Here is a 13,756-nt window from a genome sequence, read left to right on the forward strand (position 1 = left end):
GGCTTGCGGTATGCTTGGCCTCACAGCAGAGGTGACGAAGAATGAGCTCCAATGCTATGCAATTTGTGCTCACGCCGCGAGCGTTCTCTCGACGTGCGAGGAGGCGTGAGCCTCTTGTACTCTTCTTGCACGTGTCCCGTAGAAAGTGTGTTTTGTAGTGAATCACTACTCAGGTGCGACAAAGAACTTTGTCGTATAAAAGAACGCAGAAAAGTAGGCATGAAGTTTTGCTTTCTCGTTAACTGCAAGACAATGATGGCGGCACACCAACTGCGCCTTGTTTTTGTTAAAGAGACTGTAGCGAGGTGCTTGACACATTTCATTGGCCGAAAAACAGAACTGTGGCACTCGGTCATCCTTTCATAGCGGCTCTGTGATGGCGCATTCACAATTCCAGAAAAGCGTCATCCGCCTCTGCATCTTCTTTCTCTTCAATTGAGTGGCTCATACGACCGCACAGGTAAATGGGAAGGTAATAAGAACACAAAAAGAAAAAATAGAAAGCGGTGATTTTATTCATATGTGCGGGTGGTGCTATGTCGTTTGTTACTTTTCCCAACCTGAAAAAAGGAATCCTTCTGATTTGATACCGAGCAGAGCGAATTTGATGATTTCGAAAATGCCCGGCGTTTGCATCGAGTGCCCTGGTTGAACACAAGGCACACACACACAGCAATACCCCGACCACCTAATAATCATGAGCAGAAATGGAAGTGCTCGGTATGCGAAAGGGAAAGGAAAACAAGGGCTCCTAATGTGCAGGAATTTCGAATTGTGTCGTCCGACAAGACTTCTTCACTTCGTCAACACCGCAGTTCACCGCTAAGGCGCCGTTTCCGGCAGACGCTCTCTCTTCTCTTGCTGAGGCAGAACATGACAGAATGAGGATTACAGCTGCATACAAGCTCACAACAATCGTGCAACAAATCAAGTTCTTAGCCCTCGGAAGCGGGCAAAGCAAGACTGAGCAAGAGGTAGATGGTCAAGACTTCATCGATATAGAGAAAGGTCGGAAACTCAGAGGGGCTAAAAAACGTGAACAGAAAAAAGAGGAGAAACGCCGCACAGCCCACACAAGAAGCGACCGCGATCAGAAAGATCATCTTAAAAGCAAAGAGGCCCAGGTTCGAAAAGGTCAGTCTTGCACGAGAGACTACCTGGGCGCTCATGCACCACATTTCTTCACCAGGCATCGTCTTGTCACAGACGCCGAAGGCAAATCAGCTGGCAGGAACCCCAGTGCTCATGAGCATGGCCCTCAAAATGCTGAGCGCCGTCCGGAATGTGTAGCGCTTTCTTGGGCAGGTGGTGGGAACAAACGCATCTGAAGAAGTTGTAGTATCGCATCTGATAGCACTTCAGTGCACAGAAATGCAGCAGAAAGCAAGACGGGGGAATTTCGGAGTGAAAGCGTCTTATTCAGCCACGCCGACAGACGTTGGGGCATGTGAACGCCTGGAGACGACACTTCAGAGGCCATGAAGGATATACTAGTCCCACTCAGTGCTGCGCGAACAGGTTCGCCACAGTTAGCTGCGAAAAAAGACGTGCGCAGGAACGAATACACGATGGTTCTGCGTTCGATGTCACCAAAGGTATCGATCGTTTTTTTGTTTTCGCACTAAAGCCCTCCTCCTACTTGCGAAGGGACACATCCCCTGTGTGAAGCTGTTTTTCTCGCTCTTCGTACTGTGGGTGTTCAGGAGCTAGCAACTCATGCTGTGTTTGAGCATCGTGTTGGTGAAGATCAGGTCGACTATAGTGCCGAGCGTGATGCCTAGAGTCGCATACAGCGCCCCGATGTTCATGCCCATTTCGCGGCGCGCCGCCCACACGTCGTTGAGGTTTGCGTGAATAGCCGTTATTCTATCGCGCTCTTCTGCGGTGAGGCCCACTTCGTCGATAAGCTGGGCGTATGGTGCAGCGCCCGCAGCGTCATTGCGCGAGCGCCTCAGCGTGCTCTCGTTGCTGACCTCCTGCTCGGCCCCCGTTATCACGGATTGCGCGCGCTCGTAGCGGAGAGTCTTCTTTTTCAGTGGCACGCCTTCGTCATCTCCGTAGCCGCTGATTTCATGGCCTTTGCCTGCCAGGTACGCTCTCAGAGCCTCGTGCTCCTCGCGCTCACGCAATTTCGTGCTCCGTTTCAGGATCAGGTAGAACACGTTGACGTACGAGGCACCTCCCATCAGTCCGATGAAGAACATCCAAATGAACAGAATGAAGGACAGGCCAACCTGTCGGCTCTTCGTACCCGACTTGATATACAGCACCTTTGCCTGCACGATCCAGCAGACGGCGTTGATGATCTGGATGATCGAGATAACCCCGACGTACGGGATCTTGACGATCAGCAAGGAGCTACGGGAAACAAGCACACCGAGCTGGTAGCAGAACTGGCACACAGCGTACGAGTTCTTCACCCAGAAGTTATCCTTCCACTCTGGCTCGCAGTAGAAGCTGAACGGCGCCATCAGCTGAGCGGCGTACTCAGCAATGTACACAACAGCAAGGTTCAAGAAGAACCAGAGCATAGTATTGTGCATGAAGATGAGGTCAGGACCTATGTTGCGCCACCACCGCCGCAACCCGTTGTGATGTGAGCAGTTGCCGCAGATCCCGTTGCAGCACGGGCCGTGAACGTCGTCGCCCTCATCGGAGCTTGATTCAGGCTTGTGTACAGCCGGTGATGGGCTCCACGACACGCCGAGAAGGTTTGTGATCATCTTGATCTCGTAGTCTTCCGTGACGCTGACAATGTCGCCGCGAGCAAGCACCTTTTCGCGCAGCATGCAGATGTGTTCATTCTCCTCTCCGGCAAGGCAGTGAATGATGACCTCCTCTTTTTTGCCGCAGGCGCGTGTCGCTACAAGCACTTTGTGCGGCGACACCATGCCAACCATAAAGCACAGCCAGTAGACGATGCAGAGAGGCGTGGAAACCAAGAAGGTCTGCTGTTCCGTCAGACCCGCACTAGTTAGGCCAATGAAGATGAGCGACGCGGCTACTCCGGAGATGCCTGTGCCGCTGCTCCATGCCCCCACAATCGAGTCCGGGTATCGCTGTATGAATGTGAGCATCACGCTTTCGCCATAGCTGGAGGCAGTGCCAACCAGGATAACGCCGAGCAGCATCACCACAAATGCCGACACGTTGTTGTGTCGTCCCATCGGCGTCGCGAAACTGACAAAGAAGATACCTAACAATGAAGAGAGAGTCATTGCTGTGATGCGCACGTTGTAGGACACATGTGTGGCAATGAACATGTTCACGATGCGGGCGAAGATGCCAAAAAAAATGTTCGCCCAGGTAATGAGGGCAACAAGTCTCTTGAGGCCGTAGCCCTCTGCAAGGCTAGCGGCTGCCGAGATAACGAGACAGTAATGGAAGTTGTTGATAAAGCCAACCAGCCAAAGGAAGACGCTGTTGCGAATGATCGTGCGCTTGAACAAGCGGTGGAGAATCACGATATCGCGCTTGTAGCGCTCACCCTCATCGATGCCACTCGTCGCGCTCGGGACGAGCGGGGTGGAGGGGTTGTCCGCTATGGCGTCCTGGGGAAACTCTTCAACGGCCGCCCTAGGGACACCCTTCCCTTCGTCGCCCGCCGAGTGCGGTTCATTCTTGCTATCAGCGCCTTGCATCGATGGAGTGTAATGGGCAAGAGCTATGAGTAGGTTCTGTGAAGGGATAGCTGCAAGTGACTCAGATGACGGAAGCTGGTGTTTGCAAGCGCATTGAAATGCAGCTTTGTGCAAGGAGTCAGCGAATCTTTAGAAGGAAAGCTGGAAAAGCACTTTGGCGTAAAGTGATTCTCAGGAAGAGGGGTTAAGGAGAACCAACAAGAAGCGGCATGCAAACAAAGTATAGACCTTAGTCCATGTGCACATTCAGCCAAAGAGCATCGTCACACCTACTGCGGCGAGCATAGCTTCTCATACTGGCAGACAGTGTGAGTCCCTCGTGTGGAACACTCGCTTTCTGCTGGCACGTAGCCCATCAGCTATATGGCACAGCCAAGCTGGTGTTTCTTCTCACATTTCACGTGTTCGGTAATGGTTCATGGAGGTGAACCTGTTATGATTTCCCCTTATATCAGCAGCGGTAAGTATAGAGAACAAAGCGAAATCCGCAGTATCTGTAATAGGTCACCTAGAGCATAACCTTGAACACTGAAGAGGCAAGAAATTCGATTTGTTACTACCCAAGTGCGAAATATATTCTTCGCCCCATCTGACCATTGAGCACCGCAGCATGGTGATTCGAGTACGAGGTGTTGCCCGAGATGAGCATTCGGGCGTAAAGCACACATTCAAGAGAAAAAGCAGCACTAGTGAAAAGAGCTAAACAGCATGAATAGATTCAATCATGCAGATACATGATTGCCCATATGCATCTGCACTCGGCAGCAACGAGACAATCTGAAAACAACAAGCTAGGTTCATCGCGAGAGGAAGCAGGTGACTTACTTCCACAACGATAGGCCGACAAGAACTGCTAGCATTGACAAGCTAAAGGGGCAATATGTTCTCTTTCTTTTCGAGGAAGTACCCCTCCTTCTGACGCCAGAAACAAGTCAGCTGCAGCAACACCAGAGCGCCCACGCATACAGCTCTCTGCGTAGAGGTGATAGATGAGAGCTGTGTGATTAGTATAGCCACGTCATTCTGAGATGCTGTCAGCGCAGTAAAAGAAAAAAGAGTACGGCTACCTCTCCATCGTCAATCCGTAGGCGCGTGCATGATCGAACGTCGCCTGCTTTTTTTTGTTCATTTGTGGAAATCGAATTCAAAAAAGAAACAAGAGAACAGCATCCGAACACGGGAGCTGAGGAACCTACGCTACATCAAAGGCAGCCCACTAGCACACAGGAAACCACAAAAAATATAACACGGTCACCAATCGACAGATGAAGAGGAAAGGAGATGATACCACAGCAACATTCATATGGTTACACAGCTGACCTTGAGCGTCCTCCATATTCGACAAGATCATAGATTGGATGGGAGCAATGCAGCGTATAGCCCATGCATTCCTCTAACATAGTGTCACTTCGCGGCTATGTGAACAAAATTTACGAGAGAGAGAGGCAAGCATACACGAAACAGCGACACTCGTAAAAAAAAAAATAATGGTTGAGAGAGAATCGTGTAGCAAAAATGCGCGCTAAAGGCGAGCTAACAGTTAAAGGCCATGCACAGCGACAGAAGATTGAAGAGAAGAAAAGCACTGCCAAGTTTGCCAAACAGCAAGATTACGGAGATTCTCTGGAACCACTGGCCAAGGTGAGTGCATATACAGCGCCGGCCTTCCTGGCGCACCACTTTTTTTTTCCACGAATGCGGCGTCGCTCAAGGAGGTTCTTTTCATCCTTAGGAAGTAAGGCGCATATGCCACAGCAAGGGTGAGGGGGAAAAAGGTTGCGTTCCTTCCGCGCAACGAGAAACAAATGTGCCTTCGACGCATCCAGGAGAGCTCTTTTTTTCCACTTTGTCGAGCGAGGATATCAACACTTTTTGCTACTGCTTCTGTCCTAGGTTGCACTGAAAGCCTGCTGCCCCTTCAGCCAACTGTGCAGCGAAACATAGAGCTCTTTGGCAAATCTGCGGTCGGCGCGCCCCTGTGAAAGAGGGGAAGAGGAGAGAAACTTCGTGCCTGAGAAAAGAAGCTCCCGATCCACTCCCCCTCTTGCTTGCCAGTTCGAGGCGGTCCAATTCTGCGCAGCATGCAGGCACCACCTCTGATGTCAAACCGATGCGCAAGAGGGCAATGAAGAGCAGATGACATGCCCACTGCACTAACGCGATCGGATAAAAAAGTCAGATCCATCTGAAAAGCTGTTTCATCAGCGTAACAGCGAGAAGCTAGACACATTGTGTCTCACATCTCACTGTAAACGGCGGCCGACTTCCTCGAGCCGAAAGTTTCAGCAAGTGCGGCCGTGCCGGGGAGCCACGAAGATGGGATGCTAGCTGCAGGGCAAGAAAACCATGAGGCACAGAAAACTTCCGCAGCCAATATTCGTAGACAGGAGCTCAGCTGCTGCAGCAAAGTTGATGAGATCGAGCATACACGTGTCTTTGTCATCCTCAAGTTCTGCCACCCGCTATCGAGTTTACACGAAAGTCGGATCGACGAAATGGAATGTTGCACATATGCCGCTCTCGAAGTTGTTCCAGGAGATCCGAGCTAACATGTAGCTTTTAAACAGAAATTTTGATGGCTCCGTGGCTTGCAAACCAATGTCCGCTACTCCCTAGCAGCGAAGCACATAGAGTCAGCCTCTCGGTTTTTGTTTTGCTATTGTGACAACGTACCAAAGGGATGACAGCAACCAGCGTACCTGACCACTTTTGAGCAAATCTAGGTAGATTGGCGGGGGCCGCTCGCAGAGGTGCACCCCCAACTAGATCTTGAATACCAGTTCGCCCGCCAGCGCTCTATGCACTAGGGGCGCAGTGATCACTGACTCAGCATCCTTCACGTCCACGTGTGCGGCGGTTTCTGTGAAAATGCTGGTGCCACACATCCTTGCCGATGGCTCGCCCTCATGGAGCGGACGGGAAAGGGGGGCCTGGTTTGTCATGACGGTGAAAGAGCTGGGCATGAAGTTTATTCGTCCAGAAGGAAGAGCTGCAAGCGACACGGCTGCAATCACATAACCCCGGTGACAGGCACAGCGTTTTCTCAGGTTTTCGCGACGGCCGCTGCTAGCCGGGGGGGGCGCGGTGGCCCCGGACGCCAGCCCCATGGCGCAGACGGGCAGGACGCCCCTGGCGCGGGGGAAGGGGACGGGGGCGAGGAGCCGGTGGCAAGCCGTTTTGGCGCGCGGCCGGGTGGCCGAGGGCATGCGGTTTAGCTAGCGGAATCTTCACCCTTGCACCCTGCATGGGGAAGGTTATGTTTTTCTCTGTCGTGCTTGAGCGGTGCGTGATGCAAGAGGAATCGCGCACGCGTAGGTGTAATAAAGAGAGAAGGCGAACGACACATCACTGTTCGCGTGGAGGCATGCGGCCTGTTGCGAGTCTACGCGTCAATGGGTCACTAAAAGCGCCAGCGCCTACGCCAACGGCGGGCAAGTCGCGCTGGGGCGGCGGTGTCAACAGGTCCTCGTTCATACTCACGTGTTCCATTGGGCATTCACACCCGACGGCCAGACCGCGCTTGCGCGTCGGCTTGCGGACGTAGTGATCGTAGAAGGATGTTGGCCCGTTAGAGACGCGATCAACGCACGCCTGCGTTTCGCTGTCGTACTGCGCTTCGTTGATGGGCTGCATGAGGTAATCGCTGTCCAGCATCGCACACACGCGGTTGTACGCGAGAAAGTTCGACGCCGTCGGTGGACTGTACAGGTTGATGCTGACGCCGACCTCTTGGCAGTCGACGACGACCACGGCGGGTGGGGGAGATTTGATGTCGGTCATGGCCTCTCCAGCGCACACCTGCGATCTGTAACACAGGGGGAGAAAGTAACCGATAAGGGCTCGATAGCCTCCGTGAGCGAGATCAGAACACTCACGCAGAAGACGAGGCAGCGACAAGGAAGCGGGGGGGAGCGTGCGGGGAACGCGAACGCGGAACCCGACCAGGGTGCTGTAGCAGAAGAGAGAGCGAAAACGTGCTGGGTGTGACATGGCGCCGCAGAGATAGAGGCGAACCCGAACATAGATCGTTGGGGAGAGGAGGTAAGGAGAATGGGGGTGAGGGGAGACATGAAGCATCGACAGCGTGCACTGGCGCCTGTGGTTATGGTTGGTGGGCTGCGAAGAAAGCTATGAACCTGCAGGTTATCGGTTTAAAAAAGCCGCCCAGCAGTGGAGGACTAGGGGGCTCAGCACGCACAAGGGCGTAAGCGCTTTAAGGCAGGCGGAAGAGACGGTGTGCTGCTGACCTCAATGCTCATTAGTGCAGTTTGGGAGGGACAGAGATGTGAAGACCCTCTCTGGAGTGCACCTTTTTCTGCGACGACGCTGGAGTTCCTTTTTTGTTTGCTGAAAGAAGAAATGACAGTGTAATCCGTTATGCGTTCAAAAGACACGAGGGCATCTGCGGGCGCTTGCGAGCCCCTGAAGAAGACGGTGTGGGGTAGTGTATCGGCTTAACGGCGGCGGCGGCGGATCATCTTCCTCTTCTTCTTGGCCTGGAAGATGATGCCATCGTGAACCTTCTCGAACCACTTCATCGCCTCCTCTTTCGTCACGCGGTGGGTGTGGCCCACGCGGCTGCACTTGCGCTTGCGGTGCGCCACACGCTCGCCACGGCGACCGAGGACGACGTAGAAGTCCATGCCGTAGATACCAGTGGAGGGGTCGTACTTGATGCCAAGGTCGATGTGCTCCTCAATGCCGAAGCCGAAGGAGCCGGTGTCGGAGAAGTTGTAGCTCTTCAGCTCAAACTCCTTTACCTTTAGGCCCTTCTCCAGGAGCTCCTCGGCCTTCTTGCCGCGGACGGTGCAGTGCACGGCGATCTTTTCGTTACGGCGGATGCCGAACGTGCGCACGGTCAGACGAGCCCTGGAGAGCACCGGGGTCTGCTCGCAGAGCTGCTCGAGCACTTTCGAGGCACGCGTGAGGCGGTCACCGCTCTCGCCAACGCAAATGTTGATGCAGAGCTTCTTCACGACAATCTCCCGCATGGGGTTCGCAGCCTTACTCTCGGCGACCATCTTTGCAGTCTTCGTTCTGATGAACTGTTCGAACGAAGCGTGGAGAAATGCGTGGGAGGTAGAAAGGGGGAGGTGGAGAGGAAGATGTGAGGTGATCGGGGTGAAGAGCACGGCACATAGCGGATGAGGAGCAGTAAGAGGGGGGCTGTAATAGATGCTAAGCGGCACTATCGTGGACGCAAAACTCCTCATGGCATGCGTGCGAGCAGGTGAGGCGAATAGGGCCAAGTCTTCCGTCGTGCGCCCCTTTTCCCCCTCCTTCACACTCAAGAGGAGCGCGACGACGCGCGCATACGGGACTGGCATGTCCTCCCCTTTTTCCCTCTGCTTTTCATATTTTTTTTGTTGTTGCAAAAATGACCCATTCTGCTTGTGTCTGTGTGTGTGCGTGGCCGAGTTCCACCCACGCTTTTCAGCGACTAGGCTCCACCGTGAATTCTATCACGGACACAAACGGCGAAAAGGTTACCCTCTTTTCTCGCTTCTTGACCGACACCCTTTCTGGGCGACACGGGACTGCGCACCAGAAATGCCCCGCGCATTGCTTCGAGGCGTACGCAGAAAAGCGCGGTGAACGGCGCTGTTGCCGTCGCGCGCGGTGTTGGTGCCGGCGGCCACGGGAAAGTGACGCCGATGGCGAAGCTGACGCAGCTGCCTCGAGCAAGTTCGCCCACAACACCGCTACGGGAGACAGATGAGACATTGTGAGAGGCTAGCACAGCGCATGCTCACCTTCGCGAACCTATCGTGCGGGAGGGGGGAGAGAAAGAAAGCGAGGAAGAGGGCAGTAGAGGAAACCAAAGGGGAGAGGGAGTGCGGTAGGCACGGGCTTCGTATGAGCGCGCCATATGCACGACGACGACGACTCGCCTTCACGTAGCAAACAGCATCTCAAGTCAAGTGATGCTGCCGCGTCTGCTGGACAGACCACTTCACACCGCGTGTTCGGTGGTAGCAACGTGCCCTGGCGTCTTAAAATGCTCTTTTGTCTAGGCCGGCTTGGATGTGCTTGTGGATGAGGATGGCGCACGTGCTGCATGCTGTGGGTGAGTGGTTCCGCAATCGCAACCAATGCATTGAGCGTGAAGGAGGGATGGAGACGAGGCCGAGGCGGCGCGCGCGCGCCTTATCTGCAAACAACCCCGCAGCCAGTCTCTCTTTACGCCGCTTTTCTCTGCGCGGAGCTATGCCGCACCGGGCGGCACAAATCGAAAGCGAGATGCCCAGTACAGCTTGTTGGCGTACAAGGAAGGATCTTCGGCGGGGTCGATGTAGGGGTATGTGAACTCGGTGCCTCCCATCACGTCTCTCGTTGCCCGAATCACGACGCAGAAGGCGTCGGCCTTCAGGTGTGTGTCCATGATGTTCAGGCGACTATGCCGTCGCAGCAAGGGACCCAGACGCTGCGTCGATTCCACGTACACCGTCACGTTGGGTTCGGTGATGCCATGATTGATGAGATCCACAACGGGTACCAAGGATGGTCCGCCAAACACCTCCTCGCCGCCTGGAACGTCAACGCAGCGACTGGCGCATGCTCGGTGAGCTCGCACAAGGTCAGACATGGGCACGCGGATATGCCAGTGGCTCAGGTCTTCGTGCATCTGCGCTATCAACATGGTGTTCAAGGCATCGATCTTGTTCATGTGCTCCGTCAGCTGCGGCCCTAAAGCAGCCGCAAGGGAAGCGTTGTCCCCTTCATCGAGCTGCATTTGGCGCAAGTACGCCTCGAGAGGGCTGCGCGGCTGCATGGCGAGGGCTGTGAATGCCGTCGTTAGTGCCGCCTCCTTTGAGTACGACACCTTCACACCGCTCTCTTCCAGGGTGTAGGTGCTCAGAGCGGCAGCAAGTCGTTGACCCCACGGTGACGCGAGGGCTATGATAGGTGAGGTGCACACGAAGTACGGCACCAGCGCGAGCACCTCGCCCTCTCGGACAGTGTCCGCTGCTTTACACACCAGCCCACGGCAGCCCTTCGCCGCCACGTACTGCTGCTCCACGCACGGTGCCACCATTATGTTGAGGCGAGCACTCACCTGCCTCCACATTTGCTTCCTCTTGGTAGTGCGGAGGCTTATGGGGGCAGGAGGAGAGGGGTGGGGGAAGGGGAGATTCACAGCAGCGTCGCGAGACGGTTTACCCCCAACGCCCTCCCCCTCACTTCCACAACGAGCGGGATGACAGAGGGGGCGGTGACGACAACGAGTGGAGCGGGAGGCAGTCACGTGCGAGATGTACCCACTGAGATGCACTTCAACTGCAGTGGAGGGCAGAGACGCCCTCAGGCTTCCCTCCTCACCGGCGGGAGACGCCAAGAAGAAAACACACGCGACGGCGTCCCTGACACGGGGGAAATCAAAGTTTGGGTGACAGCACGCAGTCATGAGCGACTTTGCCTTCGCTTCCGTTTCCCCAGTGCGTGCAACGCAACTATGATACACAGCTATAGAAGGGATGGTAGTGGTGGTGGTGACCACATATGTGTGAGCCGACGCACGTACCCTCCCCAAGCAACGCCGTCTTTTAGGATGCAGAGACACAAGGACTCGGCCATTTGCAGCAGGGATGGCGAGGAGGAAAAGAGAATACCCCTCCCTTTTCTTTCCACACAGGCACTCCAGCCAACACCGCGCATGCTCCCGAGAGGGAGGAAGGCGCGCATCCCTTTGATACGGTCTTACCGACCCTTCACCTCTCACAGCGGAGGCCGCTGCTCGCTCTCTTGAGCGGAAAACGCAGAGCGCAGCTTGTCAGAGCGTTCTCGCTGGCGTTGCTCGACCGATTCGAACTTCTTCAAAAGCGCCTCCTTCGCCATGTCGGAGCTGGATGCAATATGCTCCGTTGCTCGGCGATCACGGATCTCGCCGCGATCACCGCCATCAAGCGCACTCAACCGGTACCGTTGTGCCATCTCGCGCTCTTTCTCACGATGCATGCGCTCCAGCTCGCGCTCCTGCTGCATGTGCGCATTTGAAAGCTGCTGCAGTCGCTCCATAAAGTTTTCAGAGAGCTTCTCCCGCTCCGCGGCTACTTGATCTGCCATGCGCTTGAGCGCGGCGTCGTGAGCCGCCCGCAATTCTGCCTCTCTTGCTTGTAGCCGCCTCTGCACATCAGCTTCCTGTTGCGCCTGCGCTGCGCGCATGGCTGCTTCCCGCTCACGCAAGTCGCGCTCGCGGCGTGCAATGCCGTCGAGAAGCGCCTCCTCGCGTGCGCGGAAGCGCTGCTCCATCGCACCTGCTTCTTCGAGCTGCTGCGCTCGCACGAGCTCTTTGTCACGCTCAAGCTGCTCCTTGCGCTCTCGTAGCTCCGTGTCCATCGCAGCCTTCCGCTGCTGCCCGAGGCGGACCAGCTCGTCATACTCGTGACGCAGCCTCGTCGCTGTTTCTTGCCAACTAGCCTTGAGCTGCTCCTCACGTTTCGCGACGGTCTCCAGCATGCTTTCCTGAAGAGACGCCACATGGCCAGCGAACTCATCTCGCGCCTCCGCGGCGCGCTTGTCGTAAATGGCGATGAGGTCGTTGCGGTAAGACTCAAAGTTGCTGTACTGCTGCATGAGGGCCTCGTTCTTTTCCTGCTCACACGCGGACACTGTCTGCCGCATCGATCGTACAACCTCATCGGCAAACTGCACAGCCGCCTGTAATTCGCTAATGTGAACCTCATGCACCTTGCAGGTCTGCTGAAGCTTGTTGCGCTCCTCAACCGTTTGCGCATGAGCCAGTCTGAGCTCCGAAAGTTGCACTCTGGTACTCTGAAGCTCACTCTCTAAGGCTACAATGCGCTCTACTTGGTGTGCGACGACCTCCTTCATGCCGGCTTCGCTTTGCCGGAGCTGCGCGCACTCGCGCGTCAGGCTATCCAGCCGTTGCTGCAGCTGCAGGGAAAGCACACGCTGACTCTCCTGGTAAGCGGCGATTTCTTTCTGGTGGGCGGCAACGTCGGCGTTCTGGCGTGCAGCGACCTCGCTCATATCGCGGAAGACCGCCTCGCTTGCCTGCGCAAGGCGCTGAAACGTGCTCCAACGCTCCTCCATACTAGGCACTGTCTTTGTTGGACTACCGCCCTCTTCTTGGGTGCTGCCGGCCGAGGTCAGCACCGGCGGCCCGATCCACCTCGGGAGCCTTGAAACTTGCGAGACAAGGCGCCCACCTTCTTCCTTGGTGGCACCTAGCGAGGTGGCATGCTCCCGCTGCGGCGAGTGGAGGGCTCTCGCATTGGATGTTGGCGCGGGTGAGACTGAGGATGCGCTTGGCTGTGTGTCTACCGGTTTCCAGGGCACTGTCGAAGGCCGCCACACCTTGACTTCAGGCGCCGTCTGTGGCGTGTTTGGTTGGAGCACTGAGTCCACTGCCGGTGTCGAGAACATGCGTGGAGAGGGAATAGCCATGCACGGATATCTAGAGGGCAGGATGCGCGTGTGCCACCGACGTTAGATGCGGAGAAGGAAGAGATGAGCCATGGACCAGGCACGGGCGGGGGCGGGGTGAACGGCTGCAGGAGCAAAGCTCCACCTCGCACACACCCCAAAAGGTGAACGCATGGGAGCCTTGAGGAATAGCGCCAAAGGCGTAAGTGCGGAGCCGCCATGGGACACAACGCCGTACGCGTAAAGAGGGTAGGACAGGCTCGTATGCCCGCTCCACTGCACCGGCGCGTTCTCCAATGGGAGAGGCGGATGGGGCACGCAGGCGACGCGGCTGCTGACGAGTATGCTAAGCCAAGTCATCGGCGCCAGAGTGCTCGACCGACTCTCTCGGAAGTCGCGTGTGCGAAGTGATGCTGTGCGGAAAAGAACAAACTCACACATCGCTGCTTCCCTTTTGCGCTTCCCTGTTGCCGCCCGCGATGCTGAGGACTGCGGTGCTTTGGGCCCAGTGTGTGCTACTGGCATTGCAGCATTCCATCACCTGGAAAGGTCGCGGCCTCCCTCCGCCTCTCGGTCCGCAACACCACCGAATGGCCCACAAACGCATCAGATGTTAAGAGGCGGTTGGCAACAAAATGAATAAAAATGATGGGAGGGCGAAAGTCGTCGAGGGGTCAAAGAGCAGCGAAGAGAGGGCATCGCCACCGCCGACAGACAGACACAGAGAG

General features: G+C 55.6%; 6 protein-coding genes across 6 annotated transcripts; all 6 read right to left on the minus strand.

Annotated features, from left to right (window-relative positions):
- Positions 1 to 1,706: 1,706 nt before the first annotated feature.
- On the minus strand, positions 1,707 to 3,641 carry LSCM1_02847 (uncharacterized protein; the record flags this gene model as incomplete). The annotated part of the gene is made up of 1 exon (XM_067320412.1): positions 1,707 to 3,641. One exon carries the CDS (start codon positions 3,639 to 3,641, stop codon positions 1,707 to 1,709), a length of 1,935 nt encoding a protein of 644 aa, XP_067178724.1.
- A 3,345-nt stretch (positions 3,642 to 6,986) lies between these two features.
- LSCM1_02848 (uncharacterized protein) lies at positions 6,987 to 7,421 on the minus strand (the record flags this gene model as incomplete). The annotated part of the gene is made up of 1 exon (XM_067320413.1): positions 6,987 to 7,421. One exon carries the CDS (start codon positions 7,419 to 7,421, stop codon positions 6,987 to 6,989), a length of 435 nt encoding a protein of 144 aa, XP_067178725.1.
- Positions 7,422 to 8,095: 674 nt separating this feature from the next.
- On the minus strand, positions 8,096 to 8,662 carry LSCM1_02849 (uncharacterized protein; the record flags this gene model as incomplete). The annotated part of the gene is made up of 1 exon (XM_067320414.1): positions 8,096 to 8,662. The coding sequence occupies one exon, from the start codon at positions 8,660 to 8,662 to the stop codon at positions 8,096 to 8,098; it is 567 nt and encodes a 188-aa protein (XP_067178726.1).
- Positions 8,663 to 9,074: 412 nt separating this feature from the next.
- Positions 9,075 to 9,365, minus strand: LSCM1_02850 (uncharacterized protein; the record flags this gene model as incomplete). The annotated part of the gene is made up of 1 exon (XM_067320415.1): positions 9,075 to 9,365. The coding sequence occupies one exon, from the start codon at positions 9,363 to 9,365 to the stop codon at positions 9,075 to 9,077; it is 291 nt and encodes a 96-aa protein (XP_067178727.1).
- A 481-nt stretch (positions 9,366 to 9,846) lies between these two features.
- Positions 9,847 to 10,710, minus strand: LSCM1_02851 (uncharacterized protein; the record flags this gene model as incomplete). Its single annotated transcript, XM_067320416.1, has 1 exon — positions 9,847 to 10,710. The coding sequence occupies one exon, from the start codon at positions 10,708 to 10,710 to the stop codon at positions 9,847 to 9,849; it is 864 nt and encodes a 287-aa protein (XP_067178728.1).
- A 647-nt stretch (positions 10,711 to 11,357) lies between these two features.
- Positions 11,358 to 13,049, minus strand: LSCM1_02852 (uncharacterized protein; the record flags this gene model as incomplete). Its single annotated transcript, XM_067320417.1, has 1 exon — positions 11,358 to 13,049. One exon carries the CDS (start codon positions 13,047 to 13,049, stop codon positions 11,358 to 11,360), a length of 1,692 nt encoding a protein of 563 aa, XP_067178729.1.
- Positions 13,050 to 13,756: the final 707 nt, after the last annotated feature.

The sequence above is a fragment of the Leishmania martiniquensis genome, chromosome 22 (assembly GCF_017916325.1).
Source record: "Leishmania martiniquensis isolate LSCM1 chromosome 22, whole genome shotgun sequence".
Lineage (NCBI taxonomy): Eukaryota > Euglenozoa > Kinetoplastea > Trypanosomatida > Trypanosomatidae > Leishmania > Leishmania martiniquensis.